We start from the raw sequence: 22,846 nt of genomic DNA on the forward strand, positions 1-22,846 counted from the left end.
TCGAAAAGCAATATATTTTGAGAAACACGTACACGTACGTATTAGGAAATGGTCGCAGGTGTTGGGAAACCCCTAATGTGTGACGTCGTTTCCTCCGTAAAGAGGTGGCGGTTTGCTGGTTAACTTCGCCGAAACGAGTTATAAAGGGCCTTAACATTGAAAAAGGTCACCGTCTTCATTACTCATCTCGTCTCTCTCATAAGATTCCTTTCATACTTTTGTCACCGTTATGGACTGTCGATTTACCAGAAATGTATATTTCTCTTATTTTAGACAGACATTCAGTATTGAGACAAACTGAGTTTTAACAAGTTGCTCCAAGAAGTCGGTTCCTCAATTGCTGATGATTTAAAATTCAAAATTTTAACACTAAAATACGTTTTGCAAAGTTTGAAACTGTTGCCTCGCGGTACTGACTAATTTATTCTTTTCACTTCACATCTATGTTTCTTTGCTCGATTGTTTCTTTATTAGCAGACACTAAAGACCATTTACTGACGCAGCCGCAAGTTATAACGTTGCGTCAACCATTTTTATAAAAGTATGCAACGTTTGGCGTCTTTCAAGGTTGAATAGCACAAACGATGGTCAGTCCTTAGAAGTCGAGCCACGCTGGCAAAATGCTTAAACACCATTGTACTCAAAAGCTTAATCAAAGCCAGGGCTAAACGTATAAATAATCAGAAGAAGATTAAAGCTAAATTGTTTCTTCACGCCCAACGAAAAAACAGTTGAACAACGGGAAGAAATTTGGCGGTAATCAGCAATATTTACAACCAGAAGTGTAAGAAAACAGTTGTGCAACTTACAACGTAAAAGGAACAAAGGATAAACCTCGTCTTCTTCTTCTATTTCATTACTCGGTTATTAGATCGTCTAAAGATTAGCCCCCTAGAGAAATAGACATGTTTACAATACTGTCTAACCCCTCGATTCAAATATCCCACACGGTGATTGAGAATTAAACGGTCTAATTAGATGGGCACTTGTCGACAGGCACAATGCGAACTTAAACGCTTCCGGAAGTGATATTAGTTTAAAGGATTAAGTGGCAATAATAAAGAAATTTAATGAAAGTTTCGTGTACGCCGACCAAGACTAAAGGAATAAAAACGTAACGCATTTGCTTCCTGCTTTCAAAAGCGTATCATGACGTGAAAAATCTTGCATGATTATCCTTGTCAGAAATGCTACGCCCATCATCTAAGAAGTCAGTAAATCTGGCATAATAGTTCTTGCACAGTTTTGAAAATATAAATGACGTACCCATTAAGAAAAGTTTTATATCCGTGGCAATATAAATATGCACCGCTATTTACCGACAGTGATCTGAAAATGGATCAATGTTTAGAATAAACTGCGACAGTGCCTAAACATCGCTTACTCTCGACTGCTTATGTAAAGCATTAAATTACGAATAAAACACTTAACAAACATAGAATGTAGACAACTTTTCACGACCTTGGCCATTCTGCAGAAACTGTCACAAAATAAAGCCACCAAAGATTAAAAATACAATACCTAGAAAAGCTGATCGAGGAGAGACAGCTGTGGAGGGCCTTTGATGCTGCCCTTTGTGCCAGTGGGCACGACGGGCAGCGGGTGAGAGAGACGTAAAAAGGCTGAACTGTATTAATGTGTAAGCTACCTTAAGTTTGAAAACCTCCAACCGTGAGAGTTTCAGACGAGGTGTGTCAATTCAAGTCTTGTCTCTTCGCTAATAACACCGAGTAAAAGTGAGTGACTAAATGAAATATACGCGCAACTGAAGGAAAAGAAAATAACACTAGCAGAGCATGAGGGTGCGAGACTGCCCAATCCGCCGTAAAACGAAGTTTGAAAACCTCCATCCAGGGAAGTTTCAGACGGAGTGCGTCAATTAAAGTCACGGTCTTATTTCTATCCTCATAACACCGAGCAAAATTGAGTGACAAGGTAAAATATACGTTCAGACGAAATTAATTTAAAATTACCCTAGCAAAGACTGAGAGTGCAGGACTGCCCAATCTATCTATACAAGGGAAGACAACTTACGATTTTTTATCAATGGAGGTGCCTTGATTATCAACTGGTCTTGGTCCTTGCACTTTACTAGAAAGCCATCTGAAATTGTCGAGAATTTTTAAAGGTGTCTCTGAACCCCTTCCATAGGATTGTTTAAAACTTTGCAAAATTTGTGTCTTGGCACGCTAATGATAATTGCACAAAAAGAAAATGGGGTCACCGAGCTCGATTTGAGATACAATCTCTTCTGAAAAATCAGCACTTAAAGCTAACGTCAAGGTCGTTCTTAACAGGTTATAGTGTTGCTATGGTAACCATTTATATAGAAAGTATGACCATAACTTTTCTATCAATGATTGGGCTTTTGTGTAACATCTAAAGAAAAGTGGTAGAATTGGTCCATCAAAGTACAAGTAATGGAAAGAACGAATAAGGCTGCCAAATCTCAAAACGCTATATCTCTAATGAACGAACCACTCTGCTGCAACCAAAATTGTCTAGCAACTAGAGTCACACTAAAGTGTTGAGCATATGCTAAGAGAACAGCCTAGCCGGATCAATAGTTTTCAATTTCCAACTTTCGACGGCACCACCTGAAAACGAAAATCGTCTAGCAACTAGAGTCACACTAATGTGTTGAGCATATGCTAAGAGAACAGCCTCGCAGGATCAATAGTTTTCAATTTCCAATTTTCGGCGACACCACCTGAAAACGATCTGTACACCTGATCATTTTTTTAAATTAATTTTCACTCATACTCAGGCTTACAATTTAGTGATATGGTTGCTTACCCTACTTAACAGTTACTTAACTTGCATTACTAACAACGTTACTTAAACTACTTTTAATACAATACAATGACTCGCACTACTTACAATTCTTATTCAACAAATTACATACATATCTTTTTTCCGTCATCTCCTGGTTTTCTAATTCCATTGAGAGGTATTTATATGTCACTGCTTTTGAACGTGACATCCAAAATTGCGAGTTTTGCTTGTAGACTAATCACTACGAGGACATCTGTCAATATGAGGGTAAATGACTTTTTTTCCCTACTAATTACAAGATCAGTTCAAGAAGCAACGACATGTTGATAGTTTGTTCAATAACATATTTCCTGAAGATATCTTACCAATATTACACAAGACTAATAAGTTTTGTAATAGTTTACTTATTGCCAATTCTTTAGAACTGGAAGACTTCTTTTTCCTAAACTCCAAGCTTAACAACTTTTGTCAAGGTAAGCGTCGTCACGAAGAACTGTTACTGCAATCCGTTTTCTCTTTTTGTCGTTTTGTTTTCCTTTTTTCATTACTTTTTTTTCCTTTTCTTTCATTGCCTTTCTTTTCTTTACGTGTTTTCTCTTTGTTTCCTACTTCCAAGTGCTATTTTTACAATGTTCCCCGAGAGCACGTCCACCTCATGAACTATCGTTATTTTAAAACTTTGGACGTCACAAATAGTCGTCAAATTAATAGATGGATTTGTGAGTTCATAGCGAGTTTCTTAGTGCCAGGATTTTTGTAGCGCTTCCTCGACACTCAATGGTGTTCATTTGTACATGCGCCCTAACCCGTGACCTTTCTGTCATAATTACATTGTTGGCATATCAGTTCAGGCAACATGACAATTTTACTCTGGTTTCTGTTGCATTATGTACTTAGGAAGAAAATTTTCCAGTTTTCTCAACAATTTACCATGTATACTTCTAGGTGAACATGGTGAATGGGTGAATAACACGAGGGCAATAGGTGTAGCCAATGGCAAAAAATGTGGGACTATTGAAGGCGAGTAAGGCTGCCATTTGTTTGAAAAACTTAACTACTTTGTTGAGAAAATATCACCAAATTGCAACTGACCTTTCCTGTTTTATCAAATGAATGACAGCTTTTGAAGTGTTGCTTGAAATAAGAGAGTTAGGACATAATATATAGATTTAGGCAAGACTAAAAGCAAAGCTACTGATTATAACTATGTTTAGCACAAGTCCGCAATATGGTCACGTGATACTGGTCAGCGGATACCTTGTTTTGACAGGTTTCAATTGAACATAACATGGATGTCCAATATTTAAGTTGTACGCTGTAAACCCATCCCTACTGATCTCTATTTGAAAAGCCTTGGGAACTAGGTTGTTGCAGAGTGACAATTCACATTGATTTACATGAAGGGACGTACGGGTGGACGTACATATACGTACGTATGGACAGTCACGTGACAACCATATTTTTGGAGATCGACGGGTTATCAAATTTCACAAGGTATGGTGCTCCGCTCGCGCGTCTTATCGCGCGGGAGCTCCGCTATAATGTAAGTGTTTGTTATTGTAAAGTCTTTTGCAGTTGTTTTGAATTTTGAGAACCCATAGAAATAAACCTTGAACACTGAGCAAATTTTGAGAGCCCTAGCAAAAAAAAAAAAAAGATACTTGAAAGATGAGAAGCGTTTGGGAGAAGCTAGAAATTCTCTTTGCCGCTGTGTGGGGTCCAACAAATACGGCCTTAGTATAATGATTGGCATGTTTTTGTTTGTTTGTTTGTTTGTTTGTTTGTTTGTTTTTGTTTCGTCTTTTTGTTTGTTTGGTTATTGTGGTTTGCTTGGTTTGTAGATTTTGCTTTGATGTTTGGTTGGTGGGTTAATTCCATGTTAGGTTTTTAAAATTACAATGATAATGTTTCACGCTTAGGAAGTTTAAGGCTTACTTGCGATTAAATTATTCTTTGACTCCAGAACTCATTCCAAGTTGCATGTGCTGTATTTCGTCGGTAAACTAGATGTGAAATTAATTACATCGCTCGTGTTGAGCTTGAAATCACATTATCGACTTATCATACGTTTTACCTAGTTTTATTTCATTTAAAGCTTTGCATTTACGTTTAGAAACGTTTTCTTGACTCGGGCCCAGTCTACCGCGTTTGGAGCCAAAACGGAAAGAGACTTTTTTCCAATTTTGGAGAAGAGAAATGAAAATAAATTATTTAGTAAGCCTTAGTGCGGAATATGTAATATTCCATTTAAGTGCCTAATATTTTCTACGAAAAGGAATTTTTTAATTATTGCTTTGTGATGTGGTCTAAAAGATAGCACACTTTGGCCAATCTGCGATTCAATTATTTGCAGCCACTTCATTTTTGCCTCACGTAGCCCTCCCCAATTCCCACACGGGTGGTTTTCACCGGAGAGGTTGGTTGAGGAGAGTGAGAATTCATATCCATGACAACCATGATGACCATGTATAACTGACTTAAAGAGCGTTTGAATGATAGGCAAGCAAATGACAGGCTTTCAAACAAATTAGAAAGAGATGACGTCTTATGGACTGGTTTGAGCAGCTTTGTACCCATAACGAGTTGAAATAATTTGTGTTTAAACTATGCATAATTTTTTGTGTGCTTTCAGCCGGTATGGAAACAAGAAGGATACATTCTGCAGGCTTGGGTCGCGTCAATGTCCGACAACCGACACTACAAGCACGCAATGTACATGTACTAACAACACATTCATTCCCTCAGTTGTTATGCTAATTGAGCACGGAATAACGGCTACAAACTGTTAAAACACTGAGCAAGAATGAAAATGAATAATTTTTTGCAGCCTTCGCCGTAAGGATAGAAAGAAATACGCTGAAATGATGGCTGATAAGAGACTTCATTTGTAATATGATGGACGTTTTCGTATTAAAAGACATGTTGGGTCTTCTTGTCTAGTTGAATTATTTAGTACGTTCTTTCAAGTTATTTTTTTTTTAGTTGTTACTTCGATACCATAGCTGTTTTCACGTTGCCGAGCAACAAAGCTATTATAAAGACTTTGGTTATAGACTTTGTTTATGGAGTGTTATGAAAGTTGATTTAAAACAAAGCACAGACTAACCAAATACTTTATTATCTTAGTATGAAGTAAAACGCTCCTGTAGAAGGGCAGCTTGGAAAAATAACGAGTTTTAAGTTGATTTGGCTCTGCGTCCAAAGATAAGAAAAGTGGTTTGGTCGTTTGAAAGCAAGCAACTGGAAAGACGTCCGCGTTATCACGGAAATAAGCTTCTTTGTGATTTATTCCACCAAGTATCTCTTTCTTTCTCAAACGATCAATTTTTTGTCGGGATTAATTTGAAGCTTTGAAACATTTACAAATGTCGCTTCTTTATCAGCTATCGTAACTTTTGAAATTTACCTCGGAGTGAGCTAGGAAGGGCTTCCGTGCGACAAATTAAAGCGTTAAGCTTGACTACACTGATAGTACAACGGATCTCTTTTGTGACCAGCCATCTGTGCGGAGGTCCAAGCACCACAAAAGATATATTTTTGAACAACTGCTCGAGTTAATTAACATTAAAAGATAAGAGTTGGTATTCTGCGTCAAATGGGAGTTGCTGATTAGCACCATTCCATCAGGAAATTGTACAAAATCCGGTCAGTACTTCTTCCTTTAAATTTAAATAAAAGCCACGTTCTTTTTAACTGATTGCCAATAAACAGAGGAGATGTGTTGAAAAAATCATATCCGTATCTTAGATAAATTAGATTTTTCTGGAATATACTTACCCAAAATAACCTAGTCCCATTATCTAAGTTTTCTTGTTCACACTGTCTGTGTGGTAACAAAAGTTAAACACAAATGTAAAAGTTGGTATTGTGTATGAATTTTACGATATCCAAATTGAATTTTTCGATTAAATGGAAGAAACAAATTGCTCAGTTCTTGGTCCATCCTGATTGCTTGTTTTATCGAAGTGTATCATCGACATCATCAAAATCTGGAATATTGTGGTTCCTCAGTGCTGCGACTGTTTTAAGGACAATTAGAAAATGTGAAGTGAAACTAGCACATTCGTGCTGCCATGTGCAGTTTACCTTGTGTGTGTAATTTAGTAATACATCTGTTAGTAACAATTGAACCGAGAAAATTCAGTTACCAAATAATGTGGTCAAAATTACAAATGGTATTCCTGCAAGCGTTATTTTTTATTTTGTCTCAATCTGTTTGACAAACATGCTTCCTTCTGTCGCTAATTGGAAAAGAGTTGACACTTTGGCTTCGTTTTAATTATTTACAAACCAAAAATCAGATATGCATATGAATGGAGCGGCGCTGGTATCCGGCCGATAATCGATGTCAAAATCCGTTCGCTCGACTGAAATTTTATTAATATTCCTACAAGGATGTTTTGCTTTTTATTGTTCTTTTTTTAATTATCTTTTTTTAAATACAATATTTGCCACAGGTTCAGTGTTTTTTCAGGTAGCAAATCGACAAAGGTAAAAAAATTGGTCACTTTAAAGTTTAGAGCTTGTTAAGCACCGAGACGAGAAATATACATACAAGTCTTCAACATGAAATAACTCGCAAAGTGCCGAGGAGGTGGTTACTGTATTCCCAAAAACCTTTTGTCCTAAGTGAAATAATAATGATATACATTTTAGCGATACATTAGCAGAAAAAAGAAAACAGCAGATGATTTTCGTTTCTCTTTACCCATCTTGTTAATATGTACCGGGTGATGAATGCGTTTCAGGCCTTTCAGGTTTGGACACAGTCCAGTTAATTACCTCACGATGCATAAAGATAGCCGACTGAATTAAGATGGAACATTTCTTTCCCTCGAAGCTCATCTGCTTTGTAATATATTAGCTTTAAAGATCCAGTATAATTGTGTGCATTAAACATGAAACATTCTACCGAATGTATTTCTGATCGCAGATGGTATTATTTCATTTACATTTATATTAAAAAAAATAAGGATAATCAATCTTTTTCTTGATGTCAAAAATATAGTTGCATATTTATGTGACATTCAACTGTGTCAAACAAAATGAAGTAAGGGCTTTTACCAAATGAAATTTCCTGGTAATTTTCATTTGGCTTGTTGATATTCTTCGTCTTAATTCAAAAGATATCTCGTATAACATAAAGTGAAATTTAATTTGTCATAACAAGTTTTGGATTAAGACTCCTGTCCAGTGATATTTTGAAAATGATGCATGACCAGTGAATAAGTAAGGTAAATATTGTATGTCAGAGGATAGGTTTAAAGGCGATATTAAGTAAAGTGGCTTGATGGGAAAAGTAAACACAATACACAGTTGAATGAATTCTCAAGGAGTTTAAGTGAGAAAATTCAATACGTTCGAGTATCGGTGAGCAGGATTCTCATAAATCTGGCCATGATCTTTCGGGTTTTTTTTAAAATGTAAAGTGATGCCTTAGAGGTTACAATAAATTCACGTCTGTCTCCAGAGAACTGCCATCGAAAGCAAATGAAAACGAGAAATAATCTGGGGAAAAAACAAGTGCTTTTCAAATTTTACATAATACTCATTGTCAAACTGAAGTTGTTGGTTTTTCGTACACTAATTAATTCAGCAATTAAATGCGTTGAGGTCAGTTTGAGGTGTTATTCAATATAGGTTTGGAAGAAAGAAGCGAATTTTTAATACTTTCCAGACCAAATTGCAACCAGTTCTGCAAAGCCTTTTTTGTTTGAAAGCGATTTTTCAAGACACCATCGTAAGCGTTGGGCATAAATTTATGATTAACTTTAGTGAATCCAATTTACACCGCCAACGTAATGGTCGATTTGCAAGTGTGTGATAAAAATGCTTATTTCCATGGCAAACCAGATGTGTAATACGATCACAAGCCATTGTAGTTTTACCGAAACTAGCGGAAATATGGAAGAAAATACGACGTAATTGCCACACAATGGCGGTAACCTCTGCATGGCCCAACAAAGATATTAAAGTTTTCAGGAAAAAAGTAAATTAAAGAAGAGAAGAAACCAGAAATCGGAAAAGCAATTAAAGTGAAGCCTTATAAAAGACTTTTGTTCCAACGTCTGAATAATCGGCAATCGTTTTAACAAAACTTTTTCGAAGTGAATCTGATACGATTCAACAAATTTCGCAGTTTTGGCAACAGTCAAGTGAATGGGCAAACACTTCGCGTTGTTTTTCTTTTTTTTCCTGGAAATTGTGCCACAAATCAATCTCGGTTGACAAAGATCTATAACTTTGCGACCATGTCAAATTACAATAAACACAGATGGTCTCACGGCGATTCAGAAAGAAGACCTGTATATTTTAAGCATTTGCAGTTTTGTTCTTGTTTAGCCAAGAGGAAAGGTGAGACACTGCCTTGGTTTGTTAATTGTACATTAAAATAATGCTTGTCAAACATTTCGTCTCGCTTTTGACAATGTCAAAGTGATTCCGTGCGGAGTCCACCTCTGCAGAAAGTGGGCAATTTACTTTTGCGCAAAAGACGTTTTGTGGACAACTTTGATGTATTTATCGTATTTTATCAGATACATCACTGTAATGGCCCTATTTAGCCGTATCCGTCCGGTAAACTGCGAATATTTATCGCTTTTGACAACCATGATGAATAGAATTTTGAATAGATGATAGGTCAATTTGCATTTTTCTTTCTTTCCTTTTTTTTATTTTTTGCATTCAGCGGTTCTGAATAGAATGGTCCACACACGCAAGCCAACAAAACATTTTATCCTGTTTTTGTAAAATTTCTCGGCCGCAACGTAATACGCAAGTAGTCGTCAAAGATCCTTCGACATCGAAGCGCTTTTCAGCGGCTCCTTTGCAGGCTGAAGGAAACTATACAATGGACTTTTCTCTTTTGTCTCAGTATGTGAAAAGAGTGAATTAAGACACAAAGATTGCGCACAACATTTAGGTCTTTTATTGACTGTACAAACTTAAATACAGCTGAAAATTCCCAGGGCAAAACAACGTGGCCTCTAGACGCTGCATTCAAACATTGTTAGTATTGTGGCCTCGCAAGCAGTCTTGTAAAACTGAAAGTAGTTTTCTTTTCGAAATTTCCTTTAAAGAGCGAGCACTTTTCGAAAGTGTCTGTTAAGATATCGACGGGCGTGCCGCTCTTAAACGCATACTACTTTTAACTTCTCACAGCTAAGATTAAAAGGAAAGACTTATTCATTTTAGTTAGCACTTTTCAACAGCTCATCGCCTTACACAAGAATGGTTTGATATTACCTTAATAACTTAGTCAATGTAGATCGGGATTAAGAAGCGAGAACTACACGGGCGCGAGACAAAACCATTATTAGGAAACGCTTACAACCGGTATCAAAACGTTCTTAGCTGAATGAGAAGATAGATTTACGCGAATTAACTTCAGCAAATATACACGACTTCTTCATTTCGCCCCACCAAAATTATGCGACGAGACTCTGCTAAGAACAAAAGAGAAATTTGAATGTCGGTGAAGCATGGTCCTTTAAAGCGTCTACGTATAATACTGAGCAATTCTAACCAAGAGAGAATTCAATGTCCTTTAAAACTATCTTTCTATAATTTCAACTACTTTTGGTACTTTGTTCGTCTAAGAACTAACATGGCAATCTTTTCTTTGACAACTTTAAATACATCCAATCTTGTAACTAAAACCTTTTAATAATTTGTATTCAGCATTCGCTAAAACACCCAAACCTCACCTAGATTGAATCTATTAACTTCAAGAGATTGTTTTCGCCTTTTAATTGCGCTTTGGTGCTAACTTCGGTTTTAAACCTTTGAATTAAACTTAAAAAGAAACCAAACTGTTTTGCTTCTAGCGACTGCTTTTCAAACAAAAATTACCTTAAAGACAGTGTTCTTAAAAACTCCTTTGCTACGTGCATTCGTATGAGGTACTCCATTCTTAGATATTGTTTGTCAGCTCTAAATATTAATCGGTATTTCGGCCATCCCGTATGGGTATGAACTGTACGGGTTTGGCTGTGAATAGTTCGGATGGTGATTCAGCGAGGAGCCTTTACCTTTTAAATAGACCGAAGTTTGATCTTGGTATCCATAAGTTGGCGGGTAGCCACACGGAACGCTAGGTACACTTGAAGAGTTGGGAGCATACGATGAACTATTTTCGCTTGACATTGGAGTCGAGAAAGGACTCAGCGACCCCGATATTTGCGGTGGCACCGGGCAGGGTGGAGGTATTTGGCTGAACGAGTTGTAACCCAGACTGTTACTGCTCTGCTGTAAGGTGGTGTAGCCAATACTAGGAGCTCCCTTGCTCCAGTAGTTTGCTCCATAGTTGGGATAAACAGACGGTGGGGTCTCGGAGCTTTCGTAACGAATAGAACTCGAGCTTTCGAAAAATCCATTGACACTGGGAATAATGCCACTGCTTTTTTCTTGTCCCAGCATATTCGGCGGGTTGTTCTTCTCCTTTTTGCGCCATTTCGCCCGGCGATTTTTGAACCACACCTGGAAGAAAAAAAATATTATTTGTCAAATCTATTGAAACCGTTGTTGTATTTTGCTGTTACGTGTACATTGATGTACAAACGCATTAGCCGATGAAAAGTGATGCGCAATCTAATAAATAATGTGGTGATAAATTGCAGTTGTGAGTGTTTTGTGAATCTCGTCGTTAATAAAATGAGATACAAACACAAAAGTCTGACATTTATTTAATAGTCTACTTAAAAATCAAGCTTCCCTTCTGGCTAAAACCCGAACGTTCTTAAGAGATAAACGTTTTTAATGTTATCAATGAAATGTTGAAGTACTGAGTGTTAAAGGGGCCATATGAAACCAGAGTAAAATGTCGACGAGCTACTGTTATTGAAAGCCCAGTTAATACGGGGCTTTTATTCCTCGAAGCTAAGTGTGAAAAGAGAAATGAGTCCCAACAAGTTTTTTTCACACATTTGAGTTTGTAATTAGGCAGCTTTCATAAAGAGAAGACGTCGGCAGGGCGCAGCAAACTACCATTAAGCTTTTTCTAAAGACCGGACATTTCAGCGAGTTCGTGTATCGATATATTTTCAAGATTTCGCCGAATTCTTTTAAAAGGAAACATAAATTTTACCCGTTATTCAGCGTTTTCTATAACCATTTCAGAAAATTCACCTGTCTTTGCTAATCGCCACAATACAGGTACAGTTGGTATTCAGGTATTAGCAAAGGTGTTAACACTGAAAGCCTTCCAGTTCTATCGTCTAGGTGGTACAGAAGATTTAACGGGACAAAAAACGCTTAAGAAGGCTAACAAGAAATCTGAGCACGAGATGTTCGACTTCTTGATACTTTTTTTCGGTCGTCCCGCAACTAAATGGACGGGAATCGAACACTAGTGGTTTGTTGACTGCCAGGTGCTTTTGAAACGGTTTGGCGAATCCTGAAGTAAACAATGTAATTGCACGGAAATACATTTTGAAGAAATGCATTAAAAAAGCAAACATCTTGACGATATTCGAGTCTTTAAAGTGATTCTAATCCCAATTTACTAGTTCTCCGCGCGATCGCGGTATTTTATCAACCCAGAGAATGAATGCTAGCCATTACCAGAGTTACTTTTAAGGCGGTACCATTAGCTTGAATATGTTCCAGGTTATTCTGTGGTGATGTCAATAATTTACGCGTCGCAGCACAAGTAGAACCAGCCTGTTCGCCTTTTTCATTCCGTATTCAAAATGCAAGACTTAAGTGGCGCTTGTTTTTATGCAAACAAACATGCCATATTCCTTGTAAGCTTGGCGATAATAAAAAGCGATCTCTTTTTGGCTGGAAATGGAACAGTATCTCGGTGGAGTTTCTGCGGGCTGTTTTCGTGCATCAAACCAAGCGTTTGATGATTCCGTTGTGTTTCAATTATTCAACATCGCCCAACTGAGACTTCGCCCAAGCGAGCGGCCGGCCCCGACCCGAACTGACTGTCTGTCTAATTACACTCTACATACCCTGACTCGCGCTTCTGTGAGACTTGTCCACATGGCGATCTCTTCTCGGACAGCCATGTCGGGATATCGATTCCTAGAGAACATTGCCTCCAGCTCCTGAAGCTGATACGAGGTGAAGTGCGTCCGTTGTCTTCGCTGCTTTCGTTTCTGCTTCAACCCATCGCCATCCATGGAGGCACTCTCTGCAGGACAAAACGTAAACAACATTTATCGAATGATTAGCACCTTCCGGGGAGAATAAGAGGAAGCAAAACACGATCCGCACCAACAGACACTGGAGCGTTCTTCCTGGAATGTGCCAAAAGTGCTCATTTCACTGCGGACAGCGCGTTCGCACGTTCAATTGTGAAAAGTAAGAACACATATTGTTGTTTCAGGCAAGATTAACACTTAATCCCTGAGAAATCCTGAACTAATTAGAACTTAGTTATCTAGAATCCTGGAAGGTAATCTACGTTCTTCTTCCCCGAGAGGAAACTCTTACCTTCAAGTGAGTCCACGCACTTTTCTGACAAGTCATTGCTCGGCTGATTGTTGTTGATGTCGTACGACGGCAATTCAGGCGAGTCTCTTGGGGAACTCATCTTACTCGCGAGTGTTTTTAGCTGCTGAAATTTCTCTGCGCGATGATTTCTTGTGACACTGCAAGAATCTTTAAATCACCCTAGGCGCTGAGCTGGACTTTCGAATGGTATGCCTTGATTGCGGAGGTAAGCTGACACGCTATAGGCCGGGCCGCGATCCAACCGTCATGCGTCCAAGTTGGGTCTGTGACTTTATGCGTCACTGAGTTTCTTTACAAACCTTACTTCGAAGCTAAAAGTTCCGTCAGCCAATCAGAGCACGGCCTCATTATAAATAAACTCATATCTATATTAATTACATTTTAACGCTTTCAATTGTTTAGTTTGAAAAATACTTCGCAAATGTCAATTGCGGTGTGTGGCGCCGACTCTTTTGTGAGGTGCCGTTGGCTAATTATCCGCCGGAAAATTTCATTCACGTCTTTGCGCCACACAGCAGAAAAGAACCGAGGAAGGCACGGAACCTCGATACCACGGCATCTTTATCGAAGTGATGTGTTCCAGGCAAGTTCAAGCCAGTGGTTCGTTGAATTGCTTGCTCGATATTTTTTTTTACTTCAGCGTGCGATTGAACGAAAGAACCCGTCTGCGCTTACTTAATAAAGTATCGTATTCCTAATAATGTGTAAATAAAGTTGACTGTGCCTTGGCGAACAGGCAAAACAAAACTTGACAAGAATTTGTTGATTAAATTTTATTCAAGTGCTTCATTGTCGAGCTAATACGTGTTGATAGGAAGCCATCGAGTTGTAATTAGGCGTGCGGGGTTTTGATTTGTAAACCGTTTGACTTTTAGCTAGCAAGAGGCTTTTTCTGTCATTCTTGTCTTGCATCCAATTGTAAATTCAAGGACATTTAGGCCGTCTTCAAACAGTTTAACGGTTAAGTGTCGGGTGATAAAAATGGCCTACATTGAAATCCATAATATAAGTCGTGAAAAACACTTTTGCTACTTTTTTGCGCATGTCGATATCACGGCAGAGCTTGGTTTCCCACTTCTTTCTGATTAGATTTCTAATGTTTGTTTAACGCACAAAGGCAAAATTTTCGTGAAGTCAAAACTTTATTAAAGTCCATGTATCGATTAATTCGTTATAAAAGACAGTGGCGAGTAAACAGAACCTTTTGAAACCGCTTTGTGTTGTCTACAATGAACAGTTTATTACATTCGGTCTTGGCGCCTTCCGCAGATTTGCTTCATTCGTGTATTTTGTGATTTTATTGGATTCACAATGACGCTTGGATGTGCGAGAAATTCGTGAATTCAAAATTGAGACTTGACGTAAAAAGCGATTTAAGAAAAGTGTTTTCACACTAACTACAAATGCTGAAAGCTTACAAGATTCTGGATAATTTTCTCATAGAGCTTCTCATCCCAAATAAAGCTCTTACTAAATTTCATTCGGTAAGAAATTATTTCCTAGGCGAAACTTGTTAATATATTCACTATTTGTAGAACTAGTTCCTCTACCGACAGAGCGGGTAATGTTTACAGAAATCGTTTTTCCTTTTTCCGATTACGTCAAATAGATCTGAACAGTGTCTGTGCTCTTGTTTTAGTTAGCTTTGAGAGTGTTCGTGGCTTAGCGAAAAGCCACTTCTTCGATTTTTGTACACTGTCTAATCTTCTCATGGGGAAGAAAATTATATTCATCAAATACTTAGGGACTATCCGTGTTGTCCGTCGGCTTGCTCTATCGCTTGCTAATTAGCTATTAATCTTGAGAAAAGCTAACAAAGATTTTTTAATTAACTAGAAACACTTTGGAAAGTACAAGTGAAACGTCGTTCTTCCTGAAGTAAGCTTGTGTTACTGTGTGTTCAGCTAAAACGTCCATTTATAGAACAAGCTGCCTTAATTGGACTTTTAAAGGGAGAGTATATGATTTATACCCAGCATTGTAACCGACGACAAACAAAAGAATCACTTTGCAGGGTACTATTTCCTTCCGAAAGGAACCGATTGGGGCGAGCTGTCATTTACACGGAGTTTGATAACTCAACCAACGGATGGCATGTACAACACAGAAAGAGTATGGAGTCGTCCCTGTTTGCGAATCTGTTCCCTTCGAGATAAAAAAGGTCTGTAAAAATTTATCAAAAGTTTTCAAAGATAAGCTACACACTATTTTTGAAGAGAAAAACTTGGTTTTCTGCTTTTCATAATAACAACTTTACATGTAGTTAGATCGCAGATGTAACTCTACTTGTGAATAATTTATTGGGGTTTGTGAACTTGTAAAGTACATTTTGAAAATAAAAATGTTTATTCCTGGTGAATTATTTTGGTTTAATTCAGGTGCGCAAAGTATGCTACATCTCTCAGTGTTTGTACGACATAAACTGACTATGTTCCACTGTCTCCCAGACAACATCAGAAACGTCATGTTGTACCGATTTGTAATGAATAAAATGGCTTTATCGACTGGTCGTGTAAAGCTGATGCAGTTCTCTCATTATTTTCAACGGAAATGAATTCCAGGATTTCTGATCTCGGTATTCGATTTTTGAGTCCCCCTTGATAGTTTTTTTCCGGTCGATAGCGAAATGTATTTCCAAATATTCTGATCCGTTAAATTGTTGATTACACCGATTTTAACTGTGGCTGTTTCTCCCTATTTAATATGGCTCAAGAGTATATATATATCTTTTACTAGTAGTCGATGTCATGCTTTGTTTTCTTTTCCTTTGGCCTTGCTGGTATGAAGATAGCAGTTCAGTCGTAGATATATAATGCAGATTCAAAATCGTCCTCGATGGCAATTTTTCACTGAAGTTTGTTATGTCCCATAGATAACATAAATTTGGAATCGATCCGGATTGACTCATCATGTGTCACTTCCTTCCGCGCATCTCCTGGAGAATAACTAACTTTCAAAGTTTTGTTTTAGCTCGACTCTTTGACAATTAGAAAACAGAATTTTTCTGTCGTTTACGACATGCCGTGGCCCAATTTTCGACGGCAGTTCTCTGTAATTTTGAACAAAACAATTGGCTGACCCTTCAGGTGCCAAGTATAAAATATCAATTCTTGTTCCACAGATTGTCAAACCTATCTGAATGATAATTCCTAAACTTCGATACAATGCAGTACATCAAGACACCCTCACACCATGTTGATGGTTTTCGTGATTCCCTTACCTGTTCGTTTGAGGGAGAGAAAAAAACACTTCAGCTCACTCTTGGGACGGTTACTCGTAGGGAGAGTCGGAGAAGAAGATCGAGATTACTATATTGAGCACCGGAGGCATATTCGAGTCTCCACCGTGGTGAAAGTGAAAGTGTATCGTGTCCATGTGGTAGAAAAAAAAAGTTCAAATCTGGACAAGGAAGAAATAATTTTTATTCCAGCCAAAAGTTTTCTGAACCACTTAAGTAGCCGTTATGATGCGGGAATTTATGTCTGCATATCCTTCAGAAAACTTTTACGACCAAGGAATTTTTCAATTAACAGGAAACCTCGACCTATTATTACTTTCTTTGTGTTGTGGCCGGTTGCCCTTGTAGTGAAGCGATGACAAACATAGTGGATTGTCACAAGTGATGACTGCCAGGACATTGATCCGAAATTAAAAAGTTATTACCTCTTTTCAGTGGATTGAGGGAAACGCAAACAAGCCATTGTTATAGGCAAGTGACGTCTGGTGCAGACTCCACTGGTGCAATAAGCGGTATGGCTTTCGCGGTTTACTGAAGCAATAAGATGAATAAAACACAACAAAGAGCTTTCTAGTTGACAGATCTTTGGGTCTGTTAGCTTTTCGAACTGGAAACATTGAATAAATTACGTGGGTTTTGATAAATAAACCAACCATTTGGGCGATTCATCCTCAGGTTGTTTGCTTTTAACTTGGGCAACTTGTCGTCTGTGGAAAAGCTAGATACATCTTAAGCAGACTGCTATCTTACCCTTGTCGTGCTTTTATAGAGCTTAACCAATTTGTTCTTAACTAAGATGTTTGCTTGCCTTTTTCTGAGTCTTAATGATTTTATCCCATTCAGACTAGGGGAAGGACAGTTCTGTTTTTCTCAGCGAGCTTGCAAGCCCGAAATCAAGAGCAGCCAAATCGTCAAAACCGAATTGGCCGGCCCATCTGTTGTTGATCTAGGCTAATCGAACAGAAAATTTACATTTAGGACCAAGGTGAAACGATTTTAATTGCCCTTAAAAAGTGAGTAAAATCAGTGCCTCAGAAAATACTCGTATACCTTCATTCCTGTGTATGACCGTGCATGTGTATGCACTGTGTTAGCGCCAGCATATGTCCAAAAAAAACTTTTAGAATAGAAGAGGTTCTTCAACCCTTACACTTATGAAAGAGTATCCAAAACAGTTACAGCATAAGTACAAATCGTTTCTAGTACAGCAGACAGGTCAAGTGTTTTAGTGGCGTGTTGTAGCCCAGGTGTCTATCCCATCCATTTAAACGGGTGGCTTAGGAGATTACGCTGTTGACACCAGATCTTCGTTTCGTGACCCTATTGTTCCAAAGCTTGTACACTCCGATGAATGAGCCTAGAGACAAGCTTAAAAACAGAACGATCTCTCATTACGGATATCAGTTGGCCTGAGCAGAGGGTGTAATGGTGACCTAGTCGGCAAACAGACATCTTTTGTTCGACGACTTGGCTGAGATTTGGCAATGTTGGTTCCTTCTGATGTCTAAGAAAAAGGAATTACAAAGGTGTGGGCGCTGCTTGGAATGAAATGCGTTCTAGTCGGTCAGTAACGCGGTGAGCGTTGCCACAAATTGGTGTCTGTCTTCAGGTCCTTCTTGCGATGTACTGTTTACACGGTTTTGGAATCTCCATAAAAACTGTACTCCAATTATTGAGCTTAGTTATCTAAAAGGAGTGAACCATTTCCAGCATTCCTCATTGGTCAGTGTGAAACTGCGTACACATTTACTGTTTAAAATCAGAGAAATTTGCGCTAAAACATTGAATAAGAAAAGTTTATCACGTGTTTTGACAATCGAGATGGGACAAAGCAATGTGTATCTCTCGTTTGAAACAGTGGTTTAGACCTACAGACAATGCAGATAACCAGTAATTACGTTGAAGTATGAAATTCATTACTAACCATGTCATATATGGGCGATGGCTTTTACTTTTATTGTTCTTCAGTCAATGAATGCATCGAGGTAAAAAGGTCTGAGAGTAGCTCTTTGGTTTGAATTATTTCTTGTCGTTAGTTACCCGCTGCAAAAGAACCATTTCCTTACTACGGTTGCCAGTTTGAAAAATTTCGTGTTACATTCCCGAGTTTCATTTCATACTCGGTACAACATCAAGCTGCTGTTTAATAGCTTGCAAGGGTTTATTTCTCAGAAAAAAATAAGGGTTGATATTATAGAACTATCATATTCGACTCCAGGATGGAGTTTCTAAACGTGCTTTTCGACTCACATTATAATGTATTCATGATCGGAAACCGCGTGTTTACCCCCTTATGTAAACGTTTTCAAACGCTTAATGACAAGACTGCATAAAGACACCAAAAAACACGAAACATTTCCTTTCAGAGTAGAACAAAGCGAGACTACAGGAAATGAAATTACCATAGCGGTTTCTTTTGAAATGGCTGCCATCGACACTCCATTGACGTCAATACACACGTTGTTCATAAACGCGATCATTATTGTTAGCTTTTTATGGGACGTCTCATCAACAATGGGAAAATGATAACATAAATCCTTCAGTTGATATTAAATACGTGCTGTATTGGCAGTGTTCCTTCGTTAGTGTACTATTAAGGCCATCTAGTGCAAACTGCATAGCATTTGAAGGGCGTGGTGTATTTTTCACATGTCGGGTAATACAACTGCACTCGTGCACGTTAGTTTCACATGGTCACAATATTCGTTTCGCGTCAAAATAAGCTGCAATCGAGAGTCAATATCTATGTTAACCCAGTGTCACCAGTTAAGCTCCTGTTACTGTTGTGTATAAAATTAATTAGTTTTCTCAAGTATTACGTCAAGTATAGACCCATGACATGGAGGGCTTGTCGACAAACCTCTCCCATTTCAAGTGGCCCACTTGATCTTTGTAATCACTTGGATTTTCAAGAGAAAATAAAATTATTTTATCTCTTATGTCATGTATCTTCTTCAAGTTATTTAAAAACATCATTTGATATAAAACCTTCAAATCATAGAACTGTTGACAATAGGAATAAACTCTTCGAACGTAGCCGTCTTGTATGATATTCAGTTTTCAGTATTAGTTGTATTTAGTCGTCAGAAATTTTCTTGTCGAAAATAAAAACCACTAAGAACAATGGCATCCACCGCATATTTTTCAGTTTAATTAACAGCTCGTGTTTAGGTAAAGTGAAGTAAAAACCGAGTCCTTTTAAGAACTTGACACTTGCGAGTGTTTCGTGCAAACGAAAGGCGAAGTGTGAACTCTATGGCTTATAGAATTGACAAAAAAAAGGAACGTTTTAAAAAAATTATATCAAGAAAGAACAAGGGGCAGCACGTGAACCGGTGACTATAATTTCCTTCTCAGAGAATAGTTTGTGTGAAGTCCTGGAGCTAAAAAGAGAACGACATAATATAAGTCGATATAAGTATCTTTACTGAATAATTTGTATAAAATTTGTCTTACTAAACTTTCCTTAACTGTTCCATCACAAAAAACAGACTGTTTCAACACAAGGAACAGACTTTCGTCAGCTGAACTTCCCAAAAATGAAATTGGAGTTTGGCCGTAAACGTTTTCTTCTTTAGGTGATTTAATTTATGATAGCTTGCCGCTAGAGGTTAGAAACATGAATTCTAGAGTTTTATTTCGACAAAAGTTCGACAAACGTTCTTGCTTTTTAGTTTTTATGTGTATTTTTCAAATGTAATTTTTATAAACACTTTTTACTAATGTAGTTTTGCATTTTTTACATTTTTACTTTTTAAGTTTTTCAAGACCCCTGTGATAACTGTACTATTTGTAGTAATGGGCTCATCCTGTTCGTTTTATTACTGTTCACTGAGAGCCAATATGATACTGTCTAAGCTTTTGAAGTTAAAATAATCTCCGCAGATGATGTTGTCCAGGAGAAGTACTGTTACGTTTGTAAATGTAGAATGCAGCTCTGTAACCCAAGAGAAGAGCAAAAGCGTTCGGCACCAGTTCCTCACGAACCCAGCTAATTTTGCTAGTTTCCCACAACTGACGTCTGACTAAGGGCTAACGCTCGAAACGTCTGCTTCAATAACTCGCTACGGCGGGTCAATTGAACTTTTCGGCGATACGGCGGCTATTTTGAATTCAATTGTTGCAAGTAGCTATTATGGGATGCTCAGGGGGGCAAATACATACTAATTTGCCCCCTGAGCATCCCATAATAGCTATTTGAAACAATAGAATTCAAAATGGCCGCCGTATCACCTAAAAGGTCCATTTGCCTTTATCAACTACAAGTTAATACATCGCTTTATAGCGTGAATCCGATATGATTATTACGGCCTCTTGCTCTGAACAGATCCTAAAGGTCTGTCACATGTTATCTCCAGGCGTTTACAATTCGTATCAAGTTACACTTAGATGACAAAAGACACTATAGCTGTATAGTTAGTTGTTTTGACTAAATGGAGTTCAGGGCTTCAACAAACGATCATAAGGTCTCACCTCACACGTGCAAATAACCACCTTGCCTTTATAGAAAAGAATACTTCAAACAAATTCAGTCATTAATAGTTAATTGGGTTATTTCTATAAACGTTTCAGATGCAAGGAATCGGAAGGAATCTTCAGAGTTTCGGATTCTGATGCAAGGAAGTGGGGAAAACCTGGTACATCTAGTATAAGTAACTTTATTTAATGAGGGTAAAAACACTTTACAGTCATTGACTGATAAACTCGTGGCCCTCCTTTAAACAATTAAAATATAAATCACAATGATTTTAAAAACATCTAACTATGAATAATAATAAGTATAAAACTGGTAAAATTACTAACATCAATAAAATGGATAAAATCTTGTTGGTGCATGCGATACAAAGAGTTAGAGGACACTAAGAAATTGTGAAATGTTCAATATTTGCATACCCCTTCTTTATAAGATGGACGCATTTCTCTTTAAAAACAGTAATGCTATCACAGGATCTTATGTTAGGAGGTAGGGAATTCCATAGTGAAGTTGATGTAGAAGCAAAAGTTTTTCCTCCTTCTGTCGCTCTGTTGCTCTTAGGGCATCGTAGCGTGATGTGACTATAACGCGAGGATCTTACCGATATGTCACTCACACGTATCAACTTACTAGATATGTATTCTGGGCATTGACCATGTAGACATTTAAAGATAAGGCATAGCTTATTAACATTGATTTCTTCATAGAAGGGCAACCAGTCCAACTTGTTAAATAAGTCAACAGTTCGTTCATCCCTTGCTGTTTTAACATCCAATATTACCCCGGCCGCTCTCTTTTGCAGTCGAAAGACTCGTCTGATATTTGCTTTAGATGTTATACTCCAGACTGCTCCGCCAAACAGAAAAAGGGGCTTTATGGTTGCATTGTAGAAGAGTATACGCTCATTTAAAGGTAAATAATGCCTAATTGATCTCAAGATACCGATGCGCTTAGTAAGTTTCTTACATAAATGTTCAACATGCTCGTTAAAAGAAAGGTCTGGGTCAATATATACTCCAAGTAGTTTATAGCTTGTAGTAGTTTCCAATACATCTCCCGTGCTGGAACGGATTTCCATCTGGTCGCAGTGGTCCATCTTTGCACGCAGTCTAGTACCGGTTACGAACATGGATTTTGTTTTGGCCATGTACATATACAAAACCTCCTCTTCACTCTCTCCTGACAAAATATACTTTCCAAAAATCACATAACCCTTTACAAGTCTTTTGTTAAAATAATTGATGCAGTCGCTATAATCGGACGATTTCGAATTGATACTGATACCTGCCGATGCCTTACATGTTTACTTTCCTTTATTGATCTCACTGTAAAACCAAAGCTGATTAAATCGTTTATGGATTAGTTAACGTAAGCTGAAATCTCGAGTTATTATTAGACGAAATGTACCTTGACAGTTAACTCGCCAATATACACTTTACTACAATTGCTACTAATCTCGCAATCTGATTGGCTGATTTGCCGTTGTCGATAAGAGTCCAGACAACGCTGCTCGCGTCAATGTGTCACGCTCTTGCAACCTCGTTCCCAGGCTCTATCTCCTAGTCACGCTCTGAAAAAAACCATTTTCTTTGACGTTGATATTGTGGTAAAATTTGTTGTGGACTCGCCTCGTGAGTCCACAACATTTTGATCACTGTGATGACGCGTATCGTTGTCGATAAGAGTACGGACAACGCTAAACCAAATTCGATTTGTTAAGTCTATATAAGCCTTAACGTTTTTTCGTCACCACGTGATCCGTAAATAGCACCTTCATTCCTAGGCTATCTACCATACTCGTCCCTTGTAGTTAGCGAGAATCATTGGAAAAGGGCTGCATATGGGGTTGTATTGAAATCAACGTTTTGATATGAAAGCCGTGATACCAGGTTTTACAT

The 22,846-nt window shown here is 37.9% G+C and overlaps 1 protein-coding gene across 2 annotated transcripts; it reads right to left on the bottom strand.

Moving 5' to 3' along the window:
* Window positions 1–9,680: 9,680 nt before the first annotated feature.
* LOC110065819 (pituitary homeobox x-like) lies at window positions 9,681–14,010 on the bottom strand. Of its 2 annotated transcripts, none has more exons than XM_020772987.2 (3): window positions 13,216–14,010; window positions 12,732–12,913; window positions 9,681–11,253 (listed from the first exon to the last, which is right to left on the bottom strand). In XM_020772987.2, exons 1-3 carry the CDS (start codon window positions 13,313–13,315, stop codon window positions 10,708–10,710), a joined length of 828 nt encoding a protein of 275 aa, XP_020628646.2. In that variant the 5' UTR covers window positions 13,316–14,010; the 3' UTR covers window positions 9,681–10,707. The 2 variants fall into 2 exon arrangements, with proteins under 2 accessions (XP_020628646.2, XP_089129795.1); XM_089273669.1 differs by lacking the exon at window positions 13,216–14,010 and adding an exon at window positions 12,997–13,114.
* Between the last annotated feature and the right edge of the window lie 8,836 nt (window positions 14,011–22,846).

The sequence above is a fragment of the Orbicella faveolata genome, unplaced genomic scaffold (assembly GCF_042242905.1).
Source record: "Orbicella faveolata isolate gen_17 unplaced genomic scaffold, um_ofav_v1 contig_35, whole genome shotgun sequence".
In the NCBI taxonomy this organism is placed as follows: domain Eukaryota; kingdom Metazoa; phylum Cnidaria; class Anthozoa; order Scleractinia; family Merulinidae; genus Orbicella; species Orbicella faveolata.